This window comes from Prunus persica, chromosome G4 (genome assembly GCF_000346465.2).
Source record: "Prunus persica cultivar Lovell chromosome G4, Prunus_persica_NCBIv2, whole genome shotgun sequence".
Taxonomy (NCBI): Eukaryota; Viridiplantae; Streptophyta; class Magnoliopsida; order Rosales; family Rosaceae; genus Prunus; species Prunus persica.
In genome coordinates, this window is record NC_034012.1 from 9,376,116 (window position 1) to 9,400,284 (window position 24,169).

Genomic DNA, 24,169 nt, shown 5'->3' on the forward strand with positions numbered 1-24,169 from the left:
TTAAAAGATAGAGCCTCATCCAAAGGTAAGACCCTCATTATAGAATTCTACATCACATATCAGATAAGCAGCACTGAATCAAAAAGAAGGCTTTTCTACATAAAATTAATAATAACAGAGCATTCAGTTGTGAAGAGAAAAATGTAACAGTCAAGCCAAATCTCCCTGTAGGGACTTACACATATTTGTGGTAGAAAAGTGATAGATATGTAGTATGTGGTGTTGCTGAAAAGGACGGTCGGTAAAAAAAACGTCCTTCACACGTTTAAGAGAGATTTCCATTAGTGAGTTTGAAGAGGGGGCCACCATGAGAGAGGGTCAAGTCAAGACCTCCTTTTAAAGTCCACAATGACTCCAAAGAACAGACTCTTAAGTTGTCATGATTTTTCTTTGAAAATGATAATGGACATTTGGTGAAGTTGTATTTGTTACTTGCAAAGGTAGCGTGCAGAAATCACATCCAAAAAAGAAGAATTATATGAACCAACTATACCTTATTATAACATCACGAACACAAAAGAAAAGCAAACTGAAAATGTAAAATAAAAAGCACAATAATATATATATATATATATATATATATCCAGCCTCTAAACCTTCTTTTTATCGTGGGGATGCTCACAGTTATATCGCATGGAGCCAATTAGGTACATTGTCTATGAATCAAAACTATGCATACCTCCATCTCTTGTTAAAAATTAAATAACCAAAAACTCCCCAAAATCCCACTATAAACCCTAGCACAACAGAAGAAATATAAAACCATGGAAGTTGATGCCCATTCCCCTCGTCTTTGTTGTTGTTATTATCTTCCTCAATGACCTTATTTGGTCGACCACACTCATTTGGAAGTGGGGCACCACAAAGATTGGGATTACCCTCAAAGGCAGAAGCATCGAAGCTTTGGAGCTGGGTGCTTGTTGGTATTGGTCCTTTGAGATTATTGTATGAGACATTAAATTCTTTCAAAAAATTAAGGCTCTCCAATGACGATGGGATTATTCCGGACAAGTGATTCATTGAGAGGCTTAAAACCTCTAAATTTTTTAGATTAGATATTTGGTCTGGAATGACGCCAAAGAAGTTGTTGTAGCCAAGACGCAACATGCGGAGATGCTGCAGTTGGCCGATCTCATTAGGTATCTCACCACCAATGTTATTTTCAGATAGGTCTATCATTGCTGGATAGGAAGACAATTTCGACGATAGATAATAACTTGGGTTTGTGATTATAGGGCCCAAGAAGAAAGGCAATTCAAATTCATAACTAGTGTCGTCTTGAGATGCTTCGGAAACCAACCTTGGTAGTCTGCAAAGTTGCTTTGGAAATTCACCAGAAATTCGGTTCTTTGGCAAGCTTACATGATACAGTCTAGGAAGAGCCCCCAACCAGCTTGGAATTGGCCCTGTGATTTGATTACTACCCAGAAGCAAGATCTCTAGCTTGTTGAGCTTTGACAACCATATAGGTATTTGACCCGTGAGCTGGCATTCAGCGAAACTCAATGCTCGAAGATTTTGGAATCCATCAATATCAGCCATGTCATCATCACCTGGCATTCCCTCACCTTTAAAGGAACCAGTGAGTAGGAGTGTGTGAAGACTTTTGCAACTCATTAATATCTTCATTGCCCCTGTGATGTTGGTGAATCGATTGAAACCAAGTGAGAGGAAGGACAAAGATTTCAATGAAAGAATGTCAACTTGTATTTGTCCCTCTAGATGATTGTTGCTCAATCGAATGGCTTTTAGGGACCGACATGAGTACAGGCTTATTGGGAACATACCAGTGAAGTTATTGAGTCTTATGTCAAGTTTAGTAAGTTGACTAAGTCTGGAGAAATCAAGCATGGAGATATCTCCTTCCAAGTTGTTGGATTGCACATGTAGTTCTTCAAGGTTTGTACAATTCATCAAAGATGGGGGCAAATAACCTTCTAAATTGTTGAAATCAAGGTTCACATATTTCAACTTGGAGAGCTTCCCAAAATTGAGAGGAAGCTCGCTGCCAAGATGATTAAACAAGAGGTTGAGGATTGCAAGGTTGGTGAGGTTGACAATTTTATCACTAATGGCTCCATATAGCGAATTGAGAGGTAATGAAATTTCTTCAAGTTTAGTAGCATTATAGATATCTTCTGGAAGTAGTCCTGAGAGGTTATTGCGACCGGCCCGAAAAACCAGCAGTTCGGAACAGTCCCCTAGTCCAGGAGCAAGGTTGCCACTGAATTCATTGGAAGAAAAATCCAATAGCCTAAGGAAGGGAGAAGAATGTTTGAGACAAATCGAGGATGGGATATACCCTGTGAAGGTATTGTTGCTGACATTGAAACTAGTCAATTTGCTAGCTTGGTGGAAGAATGAAGATGGAATTGCACCATGGAAGTGATTGCTAGACAAATCTAGTTTCTGGATATTATTGCTGGATGGTAGAGAAAATGGTAGCTCTCCAGAAAGAAGGTTATAACTCAAATCAAGGATCTCAAGACGATTCAAGGTCACAAAGAATTGAGTGTCAAGTGAACCAAAAAGTGAATTATGCGAGAGATTCAAGTGGGTGAGATGTGTGAGATTTGCAAGTGATGAGGGAAACATACCTCCTTTGAGCCCTTTGGAGGGTAGGAGCAAATGGGTGACCCTACTATCTTGATCACAAGCGATGCCCTTCCATTGACAACAATTATCAGAGGTCCAATTGAAGGAAAGAGAAGATAAAGTTAGGATAAAGGACATGAGAGAGCTGCGATCAGTTTGGTTGCATGCATGAATATGTGTGGACATAATGGAAGAGAAAAATAAGAAGAGAAGGAAGCCATATGCCATTGGGTTATAAGGCTGCTGCAGTACTAGCAAGTCTTTTGGTGTATTTACATTACCCACAGGTTTGATAGATATATAGGAGCAAATAGAGACATAATTTCTTTTTTTTCTTTTAGCTTTAGATTATTGACCCTGCATTAACCATAACGACACAACACAAAGCGAATATTTTGAAGTCTATAGTGATTGGGACTCCAAAGTCAATGTCAAGTGGACCATGCGTGGTTGCAGTCCTGTCACTCTCATGAAGCAATTCCACATTTGAAAAATGAAGAAGATGGGCTTAAATTTCATCTTTGATTTTGATGGGTTCACACCAACCATGTTAAAAGTCCAAGTGCCAAGTTGTTTTCTAAGAAAAGTTGGGCATTCTTTCCAAGTTGTTTGCCCCACATGAAGGAAACTACATCTACATTAGCAGACATGCAGCACTCATTCGAGAGAAGCCTCTTCTACACGGCAATTAAAAAAAGAATAACAGAGAATTGAGTTGTGAAGGGAATGTTAAAATTGGTAACAGTGAAGCCAGAATGTTAAGACATGGCATGAGAGTTACAGTGCTACTCATGCCTTATCTCAACATTACATTGACGTTCTATTCATGTTAAAACTGCCGGAGAAGCAGTTTGGTCTCTAGAACAATATAAATAATATTTGTAAAACAAAAACCCAAAAGATATATTTATGCTGTTTGGTCTTCCGTGCTTTTACTGGGTTTGGTGCCATGCGGGTAAGGGGGAAGCCACCACCAGTGTGGTGGGAACCCATTGGCTTGAGATTATTGACTTAGCATTAACCGGCTAAACATCACATGCAAACTGAGAAATTGGCAAACAACCATAACCCCACAACACAAAGCAAAGACCTTGTTATTTTGAAGTCTATAGATTACCCTGATTGGGAGTCCAAAGTCAATGTGACGGGATTGCATATAGTATTACTCAAGTAGACCATAAGTGATTGCAGACCTTTCACTTTCATGAAACGATTCCATATTTGAAAAATGAAGAAGACTGAAATTTCATCTTTCATTTTGAAGGCATTCGGAATTTATTTTAGTTTGAAAATGATGATTTATCATTGAAGGCAAAACATCACTGTAAACTGAGAAATTGGCAAACAACCATAACCGTACAATACAAATTCTTCAAATCCCTCTATATCTATACGTCAAAGAGAGATTTTAAAAGGAAATAAAGACTTCATCCCACTCTCGGATAATAAAATCAACAAAATGCTGCTCCCGAGCGTGAGGTTTACTCTAAAAAAAGTTATTTTTTTCGCCCACAAAACTTGAATGCCATCATTGTGTGGCCAATAGTAGTACATGGCTTTTAACTATTGTAGACCGCATTAGTTGAGAGGACCAGACCTCCTTATTTCATAGTTGTTATTACTATCAAGTGTCTTACATATTCCAAACACTAATCTCTAACTGACAAAAAAAGAAAAAGAAAGAGAAAATAGATTATGAGAACAAACTGTACCTTATTACATAAGGAAAACAAGAAAACAGAAAGAAAAAAAAAAAAGACAACAGCCCGAACACAAATGGAACTGTAAAATATAAAGTAAATCTACCCTCTGGAAACTAGTTTCTCTGCAACAGTAGTTTCTAGATCATCTTGACCGTTGTTTGACTTAGTGTGTTTGGCTAGTATTAGTCTTCGATTGTGCACAATGCAGACCATATTGCTTTATTGTATCCACAAGTCTCATTTGCATATTGACTTTGCACACTGGTTATGAGGGACCGCTAATTAACTTTTTTTTCTTCATATAGCCGTAGCCGCAGACACTTTTTTATACCCTATACAAGTTATGCACTTGTACCAATAAAATATGATATGATATCACATTCACATTAGAATTACCAATAGTATAGTTTCTCTCATTTTACTTTGAGACAAGATTTAATATCTCAAAATATTTAGTCTGAACTGTTCTGAAATTTTTGTTTAAGAAAGTCATCTGTAGTTGTGCTAAAATTCTGTGAAATACAAAAACCAGCATTCGGATGGAACCTTGCCGGAAGTTTAATTTCAGAGATAAAGAAAATATTATTGTATTGTCCTCCTGTCAAATTAATAAGTTCGTTTCACTCAATTCTTTGCATCCATAAACATATGTAGCTGAAGTTGTATTTGTTCCTTGCTTTGCTTTCATAAACATACTATTCAGTTGATATAGCATTCATGGTAGCGTGAAGAGATCGCATCAGAAAAGAAAGACATAATTATAAGGATAAACTGTGCCTTACCACATCAGTAACACAAAAGAAAAGAAAGAAACATAAGCAAACAAAAAATGTAAAACAAAAACTACAATAATATAGAATTAGCCTCTAAGCCTTCTGTTCATCGTGTCGATGAATTGAAAATATGTGTATCTCCATGTCTTGTTAATAACTAAAGAACCACAGACTCCCCAAAATCCCACTATGAATCCCAATGCAGCGAAAATATAAAACCATGGAAGTTGATGTAGCCAATTGTCACTGTCTTTGTTGTTCTTGTTATCTTCATCAATGCCCTTATTTGGTCCGCACTTGTTTGGAAGCGGGGCACCACAAAGTTTTGGATTCCCCGCAAAGGAAGAAGTGTTGAAGCTTTGGATTTGAGTGCTTGTTGGTATTGGTCCTTGGAGATTATTGTATGAGACATCAAACCTTTTCAAAAAATTAAGGCTCACCAAAGACGATGGGATTTTTCCAGACAAATGATTCATGGAGAGGTTCAAAACCTCTAAATCTTTTAGGTCAGATATTTGGTCTGGAATGACGCCGGCGAAGTTGTTGGAGTTAAGATACAATTCGCGGAGAAGCTGTAATTGGCTGATCTCAGTAGGTATATCTCCATAAATGTTATTGTGAGATAGGTCTATCAATCCTGGAAAGTAAGACAATCTGCGCGGTGGATAAGTTTGTCGTTTACCTGTGATTTTGAAGAGAGGCAATTCAAATTCATATTGGTCTACTTGAGATGCAACAGGTCCATAAACCAAACTTGGTAGTCTACAAAGTTGCTTTGGAAATTCACCTGAAATTCGATTGTATGACAAGTTGATATAAAACAGTCTAGGAAGAGTTCCTAGCCAACTTGGAATTCGCCCTGTGATTTGATTAAAATTTAGACTCAAGAGCTCTAGATTTTTTAGCTTTGATAACCACACAGGTATTTGACCAGTGAGGTCACAATAGGCCAAACTCAACATCCAAAGATTTTGGAATCCATCAAAACCAACCATGTCATCATCAGAAGGCATTCCCTCACCTACGAAGGAACCAGTAAGCAAGAGTGTGTGAAGACTTTCGCTACTCATTAATATCTTCATTGCCCCTGTGAGGTTGGTGAATCGATTGTAACCAAGCGAGAGGAAGGATAAGGATTTCAATGAAAGAATCTCGGCTTGTATTTGTCCTTCTAGATGATTTCTAGTCAATCCAATGGCTTTTAGGGACCTACATGAGTAAAGGCTTGTTGGCAACGTACCAGTGAAGCTATTCACCCTTAAGTCAAGTTTTGTGAGTTGACTAAGTCTGTAGAAATCAAGCATGGAGATATCTCCTTCCAAGTTGTTGAATCCCAAATGTAGTTCTATAAGGTTTGTGCAATTCATCAAAGATGGGGGCAAAGCACCTTCTAAATTGTTGAAATCAAGGTTCACAAACTTCAACTTGGAGAGCTTCCCCAAATTGAAAGGAAGCTCGCTGCTCAATTCATTAATGTAGAGGTCAAGGATTGCAAGGTTGGTGAGGTTGACAATTTTTTCACTAATGGCTCCACGTAGTGAATTGAGAGGTACTGCAATTTCTTCAAGTTTGGTAGCATTATAGATATCTTCTGGAAGTAAACCTGAAAGGTTATTGTGACCAGCACGAAAAACCTCAAGTTTGGAACACTCCCCTAGCCCAAGAGCAAGGTTGCCACTGAATTCATTGGAAGAAAAATCCAATAGCCTAACAAAGGGAGAAGAATGGAGACAGATAGAGGATGGGACATACCCTGTGAAGGTATTGTTGCTGACATTGAAACTAGTCAAGTTGCTTGCTCGTTGGAAGATGAAAGATGGAATTGAACCATGAAAGTGATTACTGGACAAATCGACTGTCCGGATACTGCTGGATAGTAGAGAAAATGGTAGCTCTCCAGAAAGAAGATTATAGCTCAAGTCAAGGAACTCGAGTCGATTCAAAGACAAGAAGAACTGAGTTTCAAGTGAACCATATAGTGAATTGTGGGAAAGGTTCAAGTGGGTGAGATGTGTGAGATTTCCAAGTGAAGGAGAGATACCTCCTTTGATCCCTTTGAAAGGCAAGAGCAAATGGGTGACCCAACCATCTTGATTACAAGTGATGCCCTTCCAACGACAGCAATCAATGGATGTCCAATTTAAAGGAGGAGAAGATAGAGTGGAGCCAAAGGATATGAGGGAGCTTCGTTCAGTTTGTTTGCAGGCATGAATGTTTGTAGATATAATGTCAGAGAATAAGAGGAAGAGAAGGAAGCTATGAGCCATTAAGTTATAAGGCTGCACTAGCATGTTGATTTGTGTATGTTTATATGCTAGTGCCGTTGCTCACAGGTTTGTATATATATACGATGCTTGAAAACGATATGTAAGCATCACTGGAAATTGAGAAGTCGGCAAACAACAGCTGCAAGTTGCAAATTATATATTCAAAGAGAAGACCTCACCGGGTTTTAAGAGGGGGCCACCGGGAGAGGACTTGAGCAAATTATTGATATTTTGTCTTGAAAATTTGGAACGTTACATTGCTAGTCAAGCCTGATCTCATCATTACATTGGCCTCCCATTCACAAGTCTCGGACCAAACAGATCAACTATAGTTGATTTTTAGTACACAACGCTATATGAAGCACAAGACAAAAAGGCATGAAACATATAACATATCTAAGACAAAGTTTATATATTTAATCCATAATGTTTTACTGCATGAAATAGATTACAATCTACCCTGACATGTTTTCATGTTCTGAAACCGTAGCAATTAATATAATGGCTTCATTATCAATGCCATCAAATATATATATAATCATGTAATCTCCCATCCGATTTCGCAATAAATTCTTCAAAACTTTCATTACTAAAAATGCTCTTTCGACGATGGCAGTAGCAACTAGTAAAATCAATGCTAATGTTACACTGGAGTTCGATTCACGTAAAAGACAATCTTGAGGCAACCCAATATAATACTCCCCCATTTTCCTCCCTATCGAATGACAAAAATAAAATAGAAAAGATCAAATTGTAAAAAGTAGTATAAAAATTAAAGTTGAAAATTTATTAGGTACGGGACCAATAAAATTTCTTTAAAGAACAGAGTCATATGCAAATACGACCTAGCTAGCCAAAGCCACCATAATGACAATAAAGGTCAAATTAAAATTTTCGTTTGTTTTTTTGAAACTTATTGTTTTCGTTGAAAGATGAAAACTTCTCTGCTGTCTGTCAATCACATAACCACTGTTTAAAGAAGCTTGTCTAATGTCAGCACCAACATTCAATATCCCAGCTACTCAACCACATACTGAAATAATAAATACCCGATCTCAAGGAATTAGTCAATAATTATGTAGGCAAAGGTCATGCTCCCTATTCTTTAGTTAAAATTTAGCTAAAAACACACAAAAGTTATTTTAGGAACTCTATAAAATTTGAACTCCAATCATGCTCCCTAAGTTAGGAAGTCACTATAGTTATTTTTTAATTCAATATGATTGGTTATCATCTCTATAAAATAAAAAAATAAAAAAATAAAAAAAAATAAAAAAAAAGCTTGTATTAATTAAAAGTTTAAACTATGCATAAAAGGAAACACCATTAAATTATAAGGAGAGTCACTAGGAGTCCTTTCTCTCTCCTCAGATTTAGGAGTTCCTAGAGGTCTCTTTATTTTAGGAGGTGAATAGGACTATGGTTGGAGTTGTATTTTTTCAATTCTTCCCTAAAATTTGCCTAAGGAGGTGTTTAGGGACCCCATTGTCGATGCTTTAAGTGCGAGTAATTATAGTGTACATAGTATGAGAGTATGTCACATGGTATAACTCATGTGTTAGAAAATATAAGTGGATATTTATTGATAGAGTAATGCTACATTTATCACATTTTTATCCCACATTTCTGTACCACATGATGTGGCATGAATTAAATCAATGAAGTGTATTTTAATTAAGACAATTAAAAAAATAAATATTTGAATAAATCATAAAAGAAAAGAAAATATTAAATAATTTTAATTGATGTGGCTGTCTACCTCAGTTGCCACATAAGATGGTATAAGGATTTGGTATACAAATGTGAAATTAAGAGTAGCATTGTTCTTAGATATAACATCTACAGGCTTATAATTTACTGAGAAAAAAAAAAACAGAAGAATGTCCTTCCACATCGAGAATGTCTTTCAAGGATACGAAGCATAGCAAAATGACAAAGCCCCAAGATATGTATTTAGACCAGTTGTCATTTCTTTTGAAGTATATAGGTTTTCTATACATCCTCCTCAAAATAGTTGTGTGTTGTGTTTGAGCTAGCAATAAATCCGGAAAATGACAATAAAACAAAACCTGGACAGAAAGATCCATCTACATATATGTAGTACCCTATTTGAAACTGTTATCTTTCAACATTTCATTGTGGCTTTTTTTCTGCCTAAAAACGATATATCAAAAATATTATTTTCTTTTATATGTAAACTGGGTCATCACGTAAATCTTTCATTCAACTTTCAAACAGAATTACAACCTATATGAAAAAGGAAAGCCTGATAAGAAAAGGAAAAGATTTTACAGGGGCATGAGTTTTTATGGTTGACGAAAAAAACAAACAAAAACAAAAAGAGTTACTCGCATGTGATGTTTTGTGACATACACACTCCAACCTCAAGTAAACCCCACTAGAATTTTATAGAGAGACGATGATTCAATTTTATGTAAAATTGAAGTAGAGAAAGCACACACACAAGAAATGCGCTAAAATATGAAACCTAATATGAGAATATTTGTTTGTGGGAATTTTCTGTGTATTCTTCTCCTTGTAGAAGGTTATATTTATAATACAACAGAATTTTAATGGGCAAATAAATAATAAATTCCTATTTCTATTTATAGTAGGAAATCATGAATTAAAGTAAATCAAATATAACTATAATGGGAATCCTTGGTGTGTAAGGAAAGAAAGTCAATGGTCCACAAGTTATGCCAACACTCCCCCTTACGTTGGTGCATAGATGTCGCCAATGCCCAATTGGTCCAGTGAATGCTTTACTGGAAATTGCATTTGTCAAAATATCCTCCAATTGATCTCAGACTTTACGAAAGGAAGCTGACTCACTTTAGCTTCGAGCTTCTGTTTGATATAGTATCAATCTACCTCAACATGTTTGGTGCGATCATGTTGAACTGGATTTTGTGCAATAGCTATTGCAGCCTTGTTGTCACAAAAACAATTCTTTATTTTTTTTTTAAATTCGTTTTTCATATAAATATAACTTCAGAAACAATATTAGGTCAATAGAATCACTAGAGATGTGATCAACCAAATCAATGGTATTTTGAATGGACACATGAAGTACATATGCAGATCATTACCTAAAGTGCTTTGTGTACATAGTTTTAGAGTTGAAACAAAGTGTTTATTAATTTGGAGGAGAATAGTACATAGTTTTGTGTACATAGAACCGAAGGCTAAATGGCCTTCACGTGGCTATTGGCCACCACACTAGATTTAGATTAGTGAGCCTCCACAATGGTGGGTTAGCTCTTTGCTCCATTGGGAGTTCTCTTGGCCAATCCTCACCACCTTAGGTTGATTCGATACACGGCTAGCTAGTTTAGGTTGCTAGTTTACTAGCTTAGGTTGGGTAGCAATTTTTTTGCTCCACATTGTTTGGATCACATATATGTCTATTTATAGTCTTGATCAACCGAGCGTACCTTGGTAAGGAAGATTAACCCCAGCCACATATGTGTGGCTTTCTCTAGATAATTATCCAAGTTGCAGTGGCTGCCGACATCCCATTTCAGAATTCTCAATATCCTTCTAGGATATTTTCTACTCCAAGCCGACATTAGCTTTTTCTCCAAGCTTCTAGATTTTTCCATATTTCTTTAGCACAAATGTGCAGTATTTTCAACATAATCCTTCACTTTTATCTAGAAAACAAAACGTCTTGAATGCGCAATATAGCTTAAGTTGTATTTTGTTACTTGCAAAAGGTAGAGTGAAGAAATTGCATCTGAAAAAGAAGACATCAACTGTAAGAACAAACTGTGCTTTATTACATTCGGAACACAAAAGAAAAGAAGAAGAAAAATAGAAATGCAAACAACAAATGTAAAATAAAAACTTCAATAATATGTCTAGCCTCTAAGACTTCTCTTGATCGTGTTGATGCGCATTGTTACCATCGCATACAACCTATCTTGTACATTGTCGACGAATCGAAAATATGCATATCTCCATGTCTTGTTAATAACTAAAGAACCACAGACTCCCCAAAATCCCACTATGAACCCAAATGCAGCAAAGATATAAAGCCATGGAAGTTGATGAAGCCCATTGTCCACGTCTTTGTTCTTGTTATCTCCATCAATGCCCTTATTTGGTCCGCACTTGTTTGGAAGCGGGTCACCACAAAGTTTTGGATTCCCCTCAAAGGAAGAAGCGTTGAAGCTTTGGATCTGAGTGCTTGTTGGTATTGGTCCTTGGAGATTATTGTATGAGACATCAAGGCTTCTCAAAAAATTAAGTCTCAGCAAAGACAATGTGATTTTTCCAGACAAATGATTCATGGAGAGGTTCAAAACCTCTAATTCTTTTAGGTTAGATATTTGGTCTGGAATGACGCCGACGAAATTGTTGGAGTTAAGATACAATTTGCGGAGAAGCTGCAATTGGCCGATCTCAGTAGGTATATCTCCATCAATGTTATTGTCAGATAGGTCTATCAACGCTGGAAAGTAAGACAATCTGTGCGGTGGATAAGTTTTTCTATCTGAGATTGTGATGAGAGGCAATTCAAATTCATATTGGTCTACTTCAGATGCAATAGGTTTAGAAATCAAACTTGGTAGTCTACAAAGTTGCTTTGGAAATTCACCTGAAATTCGATTGTGTGACAAGTTGATATAAAACAGTCTAGGAAGAGTTCCTAGCCAACTTGGAATTCGCCCTGTGATTTGATTAACATTTAGACTCAAGATCTCCAGATTTTTTAGCTTTGATAACCACATAGGTATTTGACCAGTGAGGTTACAATAGGCCAAACTCAACAACCAAAGATTTTGGAATCCATCAAAATCAACCATGTCATCACCAGATGGCATTCTCTCACCTACAAAGGAACCAGTAAGAAAGAGTATGTGAAGACTTTTGCTACTCATTAATATCTTCATTGCCCCTGTGAGGTTAGTGAATTGGTTGTAACCAAGAGAGAGGAAAGACAAGGATTTCAATGAAAGAATCTCGGTTTGTATTTGTCCTTCTAGATGATTTCCAGTCAATCCAATGGCTTTTAGGGACCTACATGAATAAAGGCTTACTGGCAACGTACCAGTGAAGTTATTCCCCCTTAAGTCAAGTTTTGTAAGTTGACTAAGTATGGAGAAATCAAGCATGGAGATATCTCCTTCCAAGTTGTTGAATCCCAAATGAAGTTCTACAAGGTTTGCGCAATTCATCAAAGATGGGGGCAAAGCACCTTCTAAATAGTTGAAATCAAGGTTCACAAACTTCAGCTTGGAGAGCTTCCCCAAATTGAACGGAAGCCCACCGCTCAATTGATTAATGTAGAAGTCAAGGATTGCAAGGTTGGTGAGGTTGATAATTTTATCACTAATGGATCCACCTAATGAATTGAGAGGTATTGCAATTTCTTCAAGTTTGGTAGCATTATAGATATCTTCTGGAAGTAATCCTGAAAGGTTATTGTGACCAGCACGAAAAACCTTAAGTTCGGAACACCCCCCGAGTCCGAAAGCAAGGTTGCCACTGAATTCATTGGAAGAAAAATCCAATAGCCTAATAAAGGGAGAAGAATGCAGACAAATAAAGGATGGGGCATATCCTGTGAAGGTATTGTTGCTGACATTGAAACTAGTCAAGTTGCTTGCTCGTTGGAAGAATGAAGATGAAATTGCACCCTGAAAGTGATTGCTGGACAAATCGACTGTTCGGATATTGCTGGATGATAGAGAAAATGGCAGCTCTCCAGAAAGAAGATTATAGCTCAAATCAAGGAACTCGAGTCGATTCAAAGACAAGAAGAACTGAGTTTTAAGTGAACCATATAGTGAATTGTGGGAAAGGTTCAAGTGGGTGAGATGTGTGAGATTTCCAAGTGAAGCAGAAATACCTCCTTTGATCCCTTTGAAAGGCAAGAGCAAATGGGTGACCCAACCATCTTGATTACAAGTGATGCCCTTCCAACGACAGTAATCAATGGATGTCCAATTTAAAGGAGGGGAAGATAGAGTGGAAGCAAAGGACAGGAGGGAGGCATGTTCAGTTTGTTTGTAGGCATGAATATTTGTAGATATTGTGTAAGAGAATAAGAGGAAGAGAAGGAAACCATGAGCCATTAAGTTGTAAGGCTGCACCAGAATGTTGATTTGTGTAGGTGTCTTTGCTCACAGGTTTGTATATATATATAAGCAACGTAAGATGCTTGGAAACAATATGTAAGCATCACTGCAAATTGAGAAGTCGGCGTGCATGTTATTTCACTACAAAAAATTTGATGCAAATTATATATTCAAAGAGAAGACCCTTAAGAGGGGCCACCAGGAGAGGACTTGAGCTACTTAATTCAAAGGACTTGAGCAAATTATTTCACTACAAGAAATTTGAGTATTTACGGCATGGTATTTACGACGTGTATGTTATGTGCACCGTAAAAGATGGGTTTTTATGGCGTGCAATTTGAGCGCGCCTTAAATAGATTTTTTCTTCCTTGTTTAATGGTGTGCTTTTAGTGCACGCCGTAGTTTTCAGTCAATAAAAGTGTGCTATACATATAGGGTCCTTCTCCATTACGGAGTTGAAGAATTTGAATTCATTATGGATTTGTGTTTTGATGATCGGATCTGCGCCAATTGTCATTTGTTTAATATCTCACACTTTTTTTTATATTCTATTTTATCTTGTCTCTCTTTCTTTCCGTTTGTTCCCTCTATCTTTTTTATTATTTTTCCTCCTCTCTCTTTCTTTTTTTATTATTTTTCCTTCTCTCCTCGTCTGCTCAATCTCTCTCTCTCTTCTTTCTTCTCAGCTCTGTTCTCTCTTCCCTGCTCCCTCAAGTCCAGGTTTTTTTTAGCTCCTCCACCCACCCGCAAACCCAACCCAAGATAGACGTCAACCCAACCCCTTCTCATACATTTCATTGAAAACATTTAAAGCCTTTTCGATCTTCCTGTAAGTTCTCTAAAGCCATAACATGTTTAACACTAACCTGAGTCTGACATAGTGCTGGCGCAGATTGGATGATGCTGGAACAGATTGGCAGCGCAAGGTATAGAAGTTCTTCTCCTGAGAATCCGATCCTTATAACTATAACTCTGATGGGTGAATTTCTGTTTAGCTGTGTTGTGTATCTCGGATCTAGGAGGGAGCCTTCTATTTATATGCATCTCTCTAAGTGTCTTGCCCATCAAGAAACACTTAGAGATGTCCTTCATGCTATAGGATTAATCCATTCCAATCCTTGTAGAACTAGGAACCCTTAAGCCTTCATTGTCCTTATTGAACACTGTTTACTGGCTTGCCTAATCGAGATAGGTTTTGAGTTCCTAATAAACAATAAGTCTTTGTAATCCTAAGTTGATTAGAAGATCACTTTAATGGGTTTAATGTAATATACCTTCTTACATTCTCCCACTTGATCAAATAATCAATTTAGACTTATTGTTCATTACTTAATGGCCTTGTGGAACTCAAAATTCTCTTGTTCCTTTTATCAAGCCACTGTCATTTTGAAAAATTCATAAAGGACTATCGAAGTACATGGATATATAACATCCAAGACTTTTATAATCACATACATGAATCTGCAAAACACATAAGGCTTCCAACTGGATTGAAAAACAAGAAACTGTTTTAGTTTTACTATAAGTGTGACAAACTAAACAGTTCTTTGCCCACCCTTCAAGACTACCAAGGTCTTTTAACAATCTTTAATGACTCATTCATAGATTCAAACTGTAAACATAATGCTGACATGATTACAGTTTGGCCTTTATTCTATTTGTCATCCATAAATAGCAAATGCAGAACATTATATAAAAGTAATTCAATTAAGTCTGCAAAATAAAACTGTCTAGATAAAACTAGTTAACAAAATCAGAACTAAAACATAACTGCAAGAACTCTAGCTCCCACTGACTCCCACTAACTTTAGGCATCAAAACTGAACTGCAATCCCATGCTTGCCACATGCCTGTGAAAAACATGATTAGGCAACCCTTTATTCAAAGGATCTGCAATCATAAAATTTGTGCCAATGTGACTTAGAGCAGTCTCTCCATCTCGAATCTTTTCCTTCGCAGATAAGAACTTTAAATGCAAATGCCTCATTCCACTTGATCTCTTATTTCCTTGTGCAAAATACACTGCTGCAGTATTGTCATTCCATAACTGAATTGGTCTCTGTATTGAATCCACAATCCTTAGCATGGACATAAAATTTTTAAGCCACATTGCCATTGAAGTAGCTTCATAAACTGCTAAGAATTCTGCTTGCATAGTGGAGGTTGACACATACTGCTGTTTCATGCTCTTCCATGCCACTGCAGCACCTGCAAATAAAAAAACAACTCCTGATGTGCATTTCTTAGTACCCTGGCATCCTGCAAAGTCTGCATCTGCATATCCTTCCAGCTGCAAATTTTCAACCTTTCTATAGACCAATTTGTACTCTTTAGTTCTCTGCAAATACCTTAATACTTTCTTGCCTGCAATCCAATGTGCTTGGCCTGGATTAGACTGAAATCTGCCAAGAACATTTATGCAGAATGCCAAGTCTAGTCTAGTGCAGACTTGTGCATACATCAAGCTTCCTACTAGTGATGCATAGGGCTTGTCCTTCATCTCCAGTCTCTCTTGCTCATTTTTAGGAGATTGTTCACTGCTCAATTTATCTCCTTTTGAGAAGGGAACATCACATCTTGTACAGTTTCCCATGTTGAACCTTCTAAGTACTTTCTCAATATATGCCTTCTGACATAAGCCGATCATTTTCCTTTCTCTGTCCCTGCTGATTTCTATTCCAAGAACATAGTTTGCCTCTCCCAAATCACTCATATCAAAATGATCTGACAGCATCCTTTTAGTGTCATGCAACATGGACAGATTGCTACTTGCTAGCAGAATGTCATCCACATATAGCAGCATGAAGATGAAATTCCTTCCATTGAATTTCATATAGATGCATTCATCCAATGGATTATCAATGAAGCCTTGGGACTTAACAACTTCATCAAACTTGAGATACCATTGTCTTGATGCCTGTTTTAGACCATATATTGATTTCTGCAGCTTGCACACTAAATTCTCTTCCCCTTTTGAGGCAAAACCATCCGGCTGTTTCATATATATTTCTTCAATCAGTTCTCCATTTAGGAAAGCTGTCTTAACGTCCATCTGATGAAGATGCAGATCAAAATGAGCAACCAAAGCCATTATGACTCTGAATGAATCTTTAGTTGATACAGGAGAAAAAGTTTCATTATAATCAACTCCCTCTTCTTGTGTGTAACCTTTTGCCACTAATCTGGCCTTATACCTGTCTATCTGTCCTTGTGCATTCCTTTTGGTTTTATAAACCCACTTACATCCTATAGGTTTGCATCCTAGTGGCAAATTGACTAGTTTCCATACCCCATTTTTGCTCATTGATTCTAGTTCAGATTCCATGGCTGCAGACCACTGTGAACTTTTGTCACTTTCCATGGCCTGCTTGAAAGTTGCAGGGTCTTCCTCAGTATTGATGTCATGCTCTGATTCTTGCAGGTAAACAAAGTAGTCATTTGACAAGGCTGGCCTTTTAGGTCTCTGTGATCTCCTGAGCTGTAAATCTGGAACCTGTACTGGCTGATCTGTCTGCATTTCTTCTACTGCAGTTTGCTGATGTTCAGTCACTTGTCCTTCCTCATTATTCCTTTCTGCCTCCATTGGTGAGGCTCGGTTTTCTTCCAAGGCATCAAAAGATAAGATAGTGACTTCTCTTGTTTGGTTTTCATCTGCAGTTTCCTTAGTTTCCAAAACTTCATCAAAATCAAAATCTACTTCATCTAATCCTTCCTCTTCTTCTTCAATAAAAATTGCTCTCTGTGTTTCCACAAATCTAGTGTTATTTTTAGGACAATAAAACCTATAACCTTTTGTCCTATCTGGATATCCTATGAAGAAGCAGCTCACTGTTTTTGAATCAAGCTTCTTCTGCATAGGATTGTACAGCTTTGCCTCTGCTTTGCATCCCCAGGTCCTTAGATGAGCCAAGCTAGGTTTTCTTTTACACCAGATTTCGTAGGGTATCATGTTTGTAGCTTTGGTGGGAATTCTGTTGGCAAGGTAGTTTGCAGTTTTTAAAGCTTCTCCCCATAGAAAAGTAGGAAGCTTTGCACAACACATCATGCTTCTCACCATCTCTATTAAGGTTCTATTTCTCCTTTCTGAAACACCATTCTGCTGTGGTGTTCCAGGATTTGTATATTGTGCAACAATGCCCTCTTGCTGCAGGAAGTTTGCAAAAGGTCCTGGATTTCTTCCTTTTTCTGTGAACTTGCCATAGAACTCTCCACCCCTATCTGATCTTACAACTTTTATCTTAGAATCCAGCTGGTTTTCCACTTCTGCCTTGTAGATTTTAAACATTTCCAATGCTTTGGATTTTTCTGTTATCAGATACACATATCCATATCTTGAAAAATCATCTGTAAAAGTAATAAAATACTTGAAACCATCATGTGTATCAACTGGAAAAGGTACGCAGATATCTGTGTGTATTATCTCAAGTAGTTTCTCACTTCTTATTGCCCCTTTCTTTCTGAGATTTGTTAGCTTTCCTTTTGCACATTCAATGCATGTTTTATCTTGTTCATGGTGATTAAGTGGTGGGAGAATTGATTCTTTGCTTAGGAGATTCATTCTTTCTTTCGAGACATGTCCAAGTCTCTTATGCCATATTGTGAAAGATTTTGTATTACAAGGCTGTTTTGAACTTAACACATTTATCATCTCTGTACTTTGATTTGGTAATTTGCAGTTCAAACAAAACATTCCATCTATCAATAATCCATTACCAATAAAACTTTTATTTCTGAAAATGGAGAAACCAGACTCATCAAACTCAAACTGTAAGTTTGATTTTACAAGCTTGCTAACTGATAACAGATTCCTTGTCATAGAAGGAACATAAACGACATCAACTAATTCCAAAATAAAACCTGACTCCAACTCAAGACTAGCTAAACCAACAAAATCTACTATAACTCTTTCTTCATTTCCCACGAACACCTTCAAGTCATCCTTGTTTGGCACCCTCTTTGTTTTGAATCCCTGCAAAGAGTTAGTCACATGAACTGTTGCACCACTGTCTAACCACCATGAATTAGATAAAACTTCAACTGTATTAGATTCATAAATCACAGAGACATTTTCATGCTTACCTTTTCCCTTTTGTTTGTCCAACCAGCGCTTGTATCTTTTGCAATCTCTCTTTAAATGTCCAAATTTCTTGCAGAAGAAACACTTCAAACCTACTGGACCCGTGCCCTTTGCAGACTCATCTTTCTTTTGCTGCTTATCTGTGTTCTTGTTTTTGGTCCATTCCTTTTGTTTAAACTTAGTATCCTGCACAAAACACACTTGATCTTTGCCTTTGTCTTTTCTTATACTTTGCTCTTCCTGCACACATATACCTATCAAATCAGCAACTGACCATATCTCCTTCTGAGCAATATAAGTAGTTTTCAGTTGTCTAAAAATACTAGGTAGAGAGTTAATGGCAAAGTGCACCATCATGGTTTCATCCACATTGACTTTTAGAGCCTTCAACTTGTTTCCTATCTCAACCATGTTCAGAATATGAGTTCTTATGCAGCCTTCTCCATTGTATTTCATATCTGTCAGCTGGCTCATGAGTGTGCCAATTTCAGCTTTCTTGGATCCTTGGAAGTTTTCTGCAATAGCTTCCATGAATAGCTTAGCACTCTCAGTTTCAATAATACTGCCTCTGACCTCTTCTGAAATAGACCTCCTCATGATCAGAATTGCCATTTTGTTGGCCTTAATCCACTTTGCATATTTAGCCTTAGTCTCAGCAGATGCATCATTCGCAGGTACTGATAGAGCTTCATCATTAAGAACCATCTCATAATCCAGAAGTCCAAGAGCAATTTCCACATCTTCTCTCCATTTCTTATAATTTGAGCCAGTGAGAGTTCGAATCGAGTTATGATTGAATGTACATGTTTAAAACAAGATAAGCACTTTATATATATAACTTTCCCCAGAACTTTAATCAAACATACTTAATCACATCTTTGGACAGTGATTCAAGCATGCTTATTGACACTGGAAAACGAATAGACATGAATTTCCTGAACAAAAGATCTTCTACATCTTTAGACAGAAGAAAACCTTTCACTAATCCATATCTCTTCCAACCCCAGCCAGGTCCCGCCGCCAGCCACCGTGGTTTCGCTTGAAAATGGAGAAGAAGCGGCCTGTGTAGTCCGAAGTTCTTCACCGTCGATCTCCCTCCTCCGGCCACCGATTCCGACAAGTGAGGTATGGTTTCTCACCTACTTTTCATGCTCTAGCTGCCTGTTGGGTAGGATTGGATCGATTCTTAGCGTAGGTAATTCGATTTAAGAAATTGAAATTCGGCCAGTTTTGGGATCGTGTTTTCGGCCAATTTCGGTCAGTTTTTAGGGTAGGTCCAAGAACAAAAGTGACTCCAAATAGGGTGTTATACCTAGGGTAGAAGTTTGGAGCCGTGGGTTTGAGATTTTTCGGCGATGCGTAATCGCTTTGGATACCCACGCACTGCCGGCGAGTGTGGTGGCTCTTGGGCACTGTAGAAAAATTTGCACTGTGTCTCGATGAGATCCTAGGTTGTCATGAGTGCGTAGAATTTTGCGGATCTCAATTCGGACGTCGTTTGACTATCAAACGGATATTGCCTATTGCGCGTTATCAGGGTTCGATAGGTTAGGACCGTTGGATGGTCTTAAATTTAATACATGTCAATCTAGGTATTTCTAGAACCGTGTAGGAATTCACGGATCATGAATCGGAGCCTCGGATGTTCCGATTTAATAATTTAAAGTTTATGTTTTATATTAACCGTCAGATCGTACGATCGTGAACGATCTGACCGTCCGATCTGAACCAAACTTGCAGGACGAGTGTCCTATACCTTGTATAATCGATAGGAACTTTCGGATCTGTATTTGGAGGTCGTGGTCCCTATGGCCCCGTTTGACCAGGGTTAGGGTAGTTTGACCCTTGGTTGACCATGAGTCTCCCGGAGTAATCTCACTTTCCCAGGGGGATTATCGGGTGCTAGACTATTGTTGAGGTTTACACAATATTAGAATTAAATTATATATATTTATATACTTTTGTAAAGATATAAAAAGGAGTCTAGAATGTCAGTTTGAAGTGCTATACGCACTACCTTAGGAACCTCCTCGAATTTTGGTTACACTACAAGTACCACCCTGTGAAAGTTAGGTCCCACGTGGCGTAGATTATCCGGCGTGCGGACAGACCCCATACATTGCGTTGGTCGTACCGGCGTATGGGGAGGTATGCGATATGATGTTCAGGTCTCGCGTGGCGTAGGTTATCCGGCGTTGAGACAGGCCCCATACGTGGCGTTGGTTGTACCGGCGTATGGGGAGATATTGTGATAGTATGGTATGGTCGCACGTGGAGTAGGTTATCCGGCGTGTTGACAGGCCCCATATGTAGCATTGGTTGTACCGGTGTATGGGGAGATGTTGTGATAGTATGGTATGATCGCACGTGGCGTAGATTATCCAGCGTGTTGACAGGCCCCATATGTGGCGTTGGTTGTACCGGCGTATGGGGAGATATTGTGATAGTATGGTATGGTCGCACGTGGCGTAGTTTATCCGCGTGTTGACAGACCCCATACGTGGTGTTGTTAGTACCGGCGTATGGGGAGATTATGTGAAATACAGAGAAATGAAATAAGGTATTGCCTATGTGTGGAATTGGGTTGTAAGAAAAACTACGTGTGGCTTGATCCCTCAGGGAGGGTACGTAGGCAGCCTAAGGTTATTAGATGCAGCCGCAGACATAGATATGATTGTGTTAGGAGGTTAAAACCTCGTATGTTGGATTTGGAAAAGTTAGATGATGTATGTTGTAGTTAATATTCTTAATTCATATTTGAATATATTGTTTGCCTTGTTTAAGGTATGAATTGATTTGGTAGTTTGTTGAGAATTATTGGTAGGCCGAAGGCCGTTTATGTGAATTGCATGAAAGTATCTTGTGCATGCTGCCAGTTGGGAATATTAAATGTGTATTTATACAGGTGGTAAATTTTGGGAAATGTCCAATTTACAGAGGAAACTCTGCCGAAATTTCAGCAAAAAGTCTCGGTCTTTAGTAAGTGGGCCCGGCATTGAGGTGATGTCGGGAATTCCACAGGATTTATCTCGAGTTTCGAGAAATTCGGAGAAGGTCCTTTCAGATTTGGAAGGAGCGTTGCTTTGCTACTTTTACTAGTCGCTCTCCTAGCCTTGCTGATGTGATTCTTCGCATCCATAAACATATTTGGACTGACCTGGACAGCAAAATCTGTCAGTTTTTCCAGTAGAAAGCACAATATGTAGCTGAATTTGTATTTGTTGCTTGCTTTGCTTTCATAAACATGTGGACTGACCTGTGCTGCTTTAATCATGTGGACTGAAATGTGCTTCTTTCATAAACTTTGTTGTATTTGTATTCAGTTGATATATTATTCATGATTTTGGATAGCCAAAACATTGTTGCTTGCAAAAGGTAGCGTGAAGAAATCACACCCGAGAAAGAAGACATAATTATAAGGACAAATTGTGCCTTATTACATCAGTAACACAAAACAAAAGATGAAAAAAAGAAAAGCAGAAAAATATATATATAAAATAAAAACTACAATAATATATCTAGCCTTTCCACTTCTTTTCATCATGTTGATGCGCATTGTTACCATCAGATACAACCTATCTTGTACATTATCGACGAATCGAAAATATGCATATCTCCATGTCTTGTTAACAACTAAAGAGCTACATAATCCCCAAAATCCCACTATGAACCCTAACGCAACGAAAATATAAAACCATGGAAGTTGATGAAGCCCACTTGTAAGATCCCACATCAACTAACGGAGAGGGGGTGATGTGCCTTATATGTGCACACACGCATCCATCTAGCACGAGGCTTTTTGGGAGCTCACTGGCTTCGGAGTTGTAAGAACTCCGAAGTTAAGCGAGTTGGGAGCTAGAGCAATCCCAGGATGGGTGACCTACTGGGAAGTTGCTCGTGAGTTCCCAGAAACAAAACCGTGAGGGCCAGAGAGGGGGGCCCAGAACGGACAATATCGTGCTACGGCGGAGTTGATCCCGGGATGTAACAATTTGGTATCAGAGCCACTCTGCCGTGTGGTGCGAGTGTGCCGACGAGGACGTCGGGCCCTTAAGGGGGGTGGATTGTAAGATCCCACATCAACCAACGGAGAGGGGGTGATGTGCCTTATATGTGCACACCCGCATCCATCTAGTACGAGGCCTTTTGGGAGCTCACTGGCTTCGGAGTCGTAGGAACTCCGAAGTTAAGCGAGTTGGGGGCCAGAGCAATCCCAGGATGGGTGACCCACTGGGAAGTTGCTCGTGAGCTCCCAAAAACAAAACCGTGCGGGCAGAGAGGGGGGCCCAAAGAGGACAATATCGTGCTACCACTGACCATGTCTTTGTTGTTTTTGTTATCTTCATCAATGCCCTTATTTGGTTTGCACTTATTTGGAAGCGGGGCACCACAAAGCTTTAAATTCCCCTCAAAGGCAGCGTTGAAGGTTTGGATCTGAGTGCTTGTTGGTATTGGTCCTTCAAGATTATTGTACGAGACATTAAATTCTTTCAAGAAATTAAGACTCGCCAATGACAATAGAATATTTCCAGACAAATGATTCATGGAGAGATCCAAAACCTCTAAATTTTTTAGGTTAGATATTTGGTCTGGAATGATGCCAGAGAATTTGTTGGCGTGAAGATCCAACTGGCGGAGAAGGTGCAATTGGTCGATCTCAGTAGGTAAACTACCAACAATGTTATTGTTAGATAAATCTATCATTGCTGGATAAAAAGACAATTTCTGCGTTGGAAGAATGTGATTTGTGGCTGCGTGGATGGCAGGCAATTCAAATTCATATTGGTCTACTTGAGATGCAATAGGTTCATATACAACTAACCTAGGTAGTCTACAAAGTTGCTTTGGAATTTCACTTGAAATTCGATTACTTGCCAAGTTTAGAGAAAGAAGTCTAGGAAGAGTCCCTAACCAATTTGGAATTGGTCCTGTGATTTGATTATTACCCAGAGCCAAGATCTCTAGATTCTTAAGGTATTTGATAACCATAAAGGTATTTGACCAGTGAAGTTAGAATTAGCCAAACTCAACACTCGAAGATTTTCGAATTCGTCAAAATCAACCATGTCATCATCAAATGGCATTACCTCACCTTCAAAGGAAACAGCAAGTGAAAGTGCGTGAAGACTTTTGCAACTCATCAATATCTTCATTGCCCATGTGAGGTTGGTGAATTGGTTGTAACCAAGCGAGTGGAAGGACAAGGATTTCAATGAAAGAATCTTAGCTTGTATTTGTCCCTTTAGATGATTTCCACTCAATTCAATGGCTTTTGAGGACCTACATGAGTAAAGGCTTAATGGAACCGTACCAGTGAAGTTATTGATCCTTAGGTCAAGTTTAGTAAGGGAACTAAGTCTCGAGAAATCAAACATGGAGATATCTCCTTCCAAGTTGTTAGATGCCAAACGTAGTTCTACAACGTTTGTGCATTTCATCAAAGATGGGGGCAAAGAACCTTCTAAATTGTTGAAATCAAGGGTCACAAACTTCAACTTGGATAGCTTCCCCAAATGGAGAGGAAGCTCGCCACCAAAATGATTAAAGGAGAGATCAAGGATGGAAAGGTTGGCGAGGGTAACAATTTTATCACTAATGGCTCCATCTAGTGAATTGAGAGGTAATGCAATTTCTTCAAGTTTGGTAACATTATAGATATCTTCTGGAA

The 24,169-nt window shown here is 38.3% G+C and overlaps 3 protein-coding genes across 5 annotated transcripts; all 3 read right to left on the bottom strand.

Annotated features, from left to right (window-relative positions):
* Positions 455-2,993, bottom strand: LOC18780103 (receptor-like protein 2). Of its 2 annotated transcripts, XM_020561351.1 has the most exons (2): positions 1,788-2,993; positions 455-1,634 (listed from the first exon to the last, which is right to left on the bottom strand). In XM_020561351.1, exons 1-2 carry the CDS (start codon positions 2,821-2,823, stop codon positions 670-672), a joined length of 2,001 nt encoding a protein of 666 aa, XP_020416940.1. In that variant the 5' UTR covers positions 2,824-2,993; the 3' UTR covers positions 455-669. The 2 variants fall into 2 exon arrangements, with proteins under 2 accessions (XP_020416940.1, XP_020416939.1); XM_020561350.1 differs by having other exon boundaries at positions 455-2,993.
* On the bottom strand, positions 4,895-7,396 carry LOC18779781 (receptor-like protein 2). 2 transcript variants are annotated; one of them, XM_020562637.1, is made up of 2 exons: positions 5,859-7,396; positions 4,895-5,753 (listed from the first exon to the last, which is right to left on the bottom strand). In XM_020562637.1, the coding sequence occupies exons 1-2, from the start codon at positions 7,360-7,362 to the stop codon at positions 5,158-5,160; spliced, it is 2,100 nt and encodes a 699-aa protein (XP_020418226.1). In that variant the 5' UTR covers positions 7,363-7,396; the 3' UTR covers positions 4,895-5,157. The 2 variants fall into 2 exon arrangements, with proteins under 2 accessions (XP_020418226.1, XP_007214181.2); XM_007214119.2 differs by having other exon boundaries at positions 4,895-7,396.
* LOC18780912 (receptor-like protein 2) lies at positions 11,071-13,421 on the bottom strand. Its single transcript, XM_007213246.2, has one exon. The coding sequence runs from the start codon at positions 13,419-13,421 to the stop codon at positions 11,202-11,204; it is 2,220 nt and encodes a 739-aa protein (XP_007213308.1). The 3' UTR covers positions 11,071-11,201.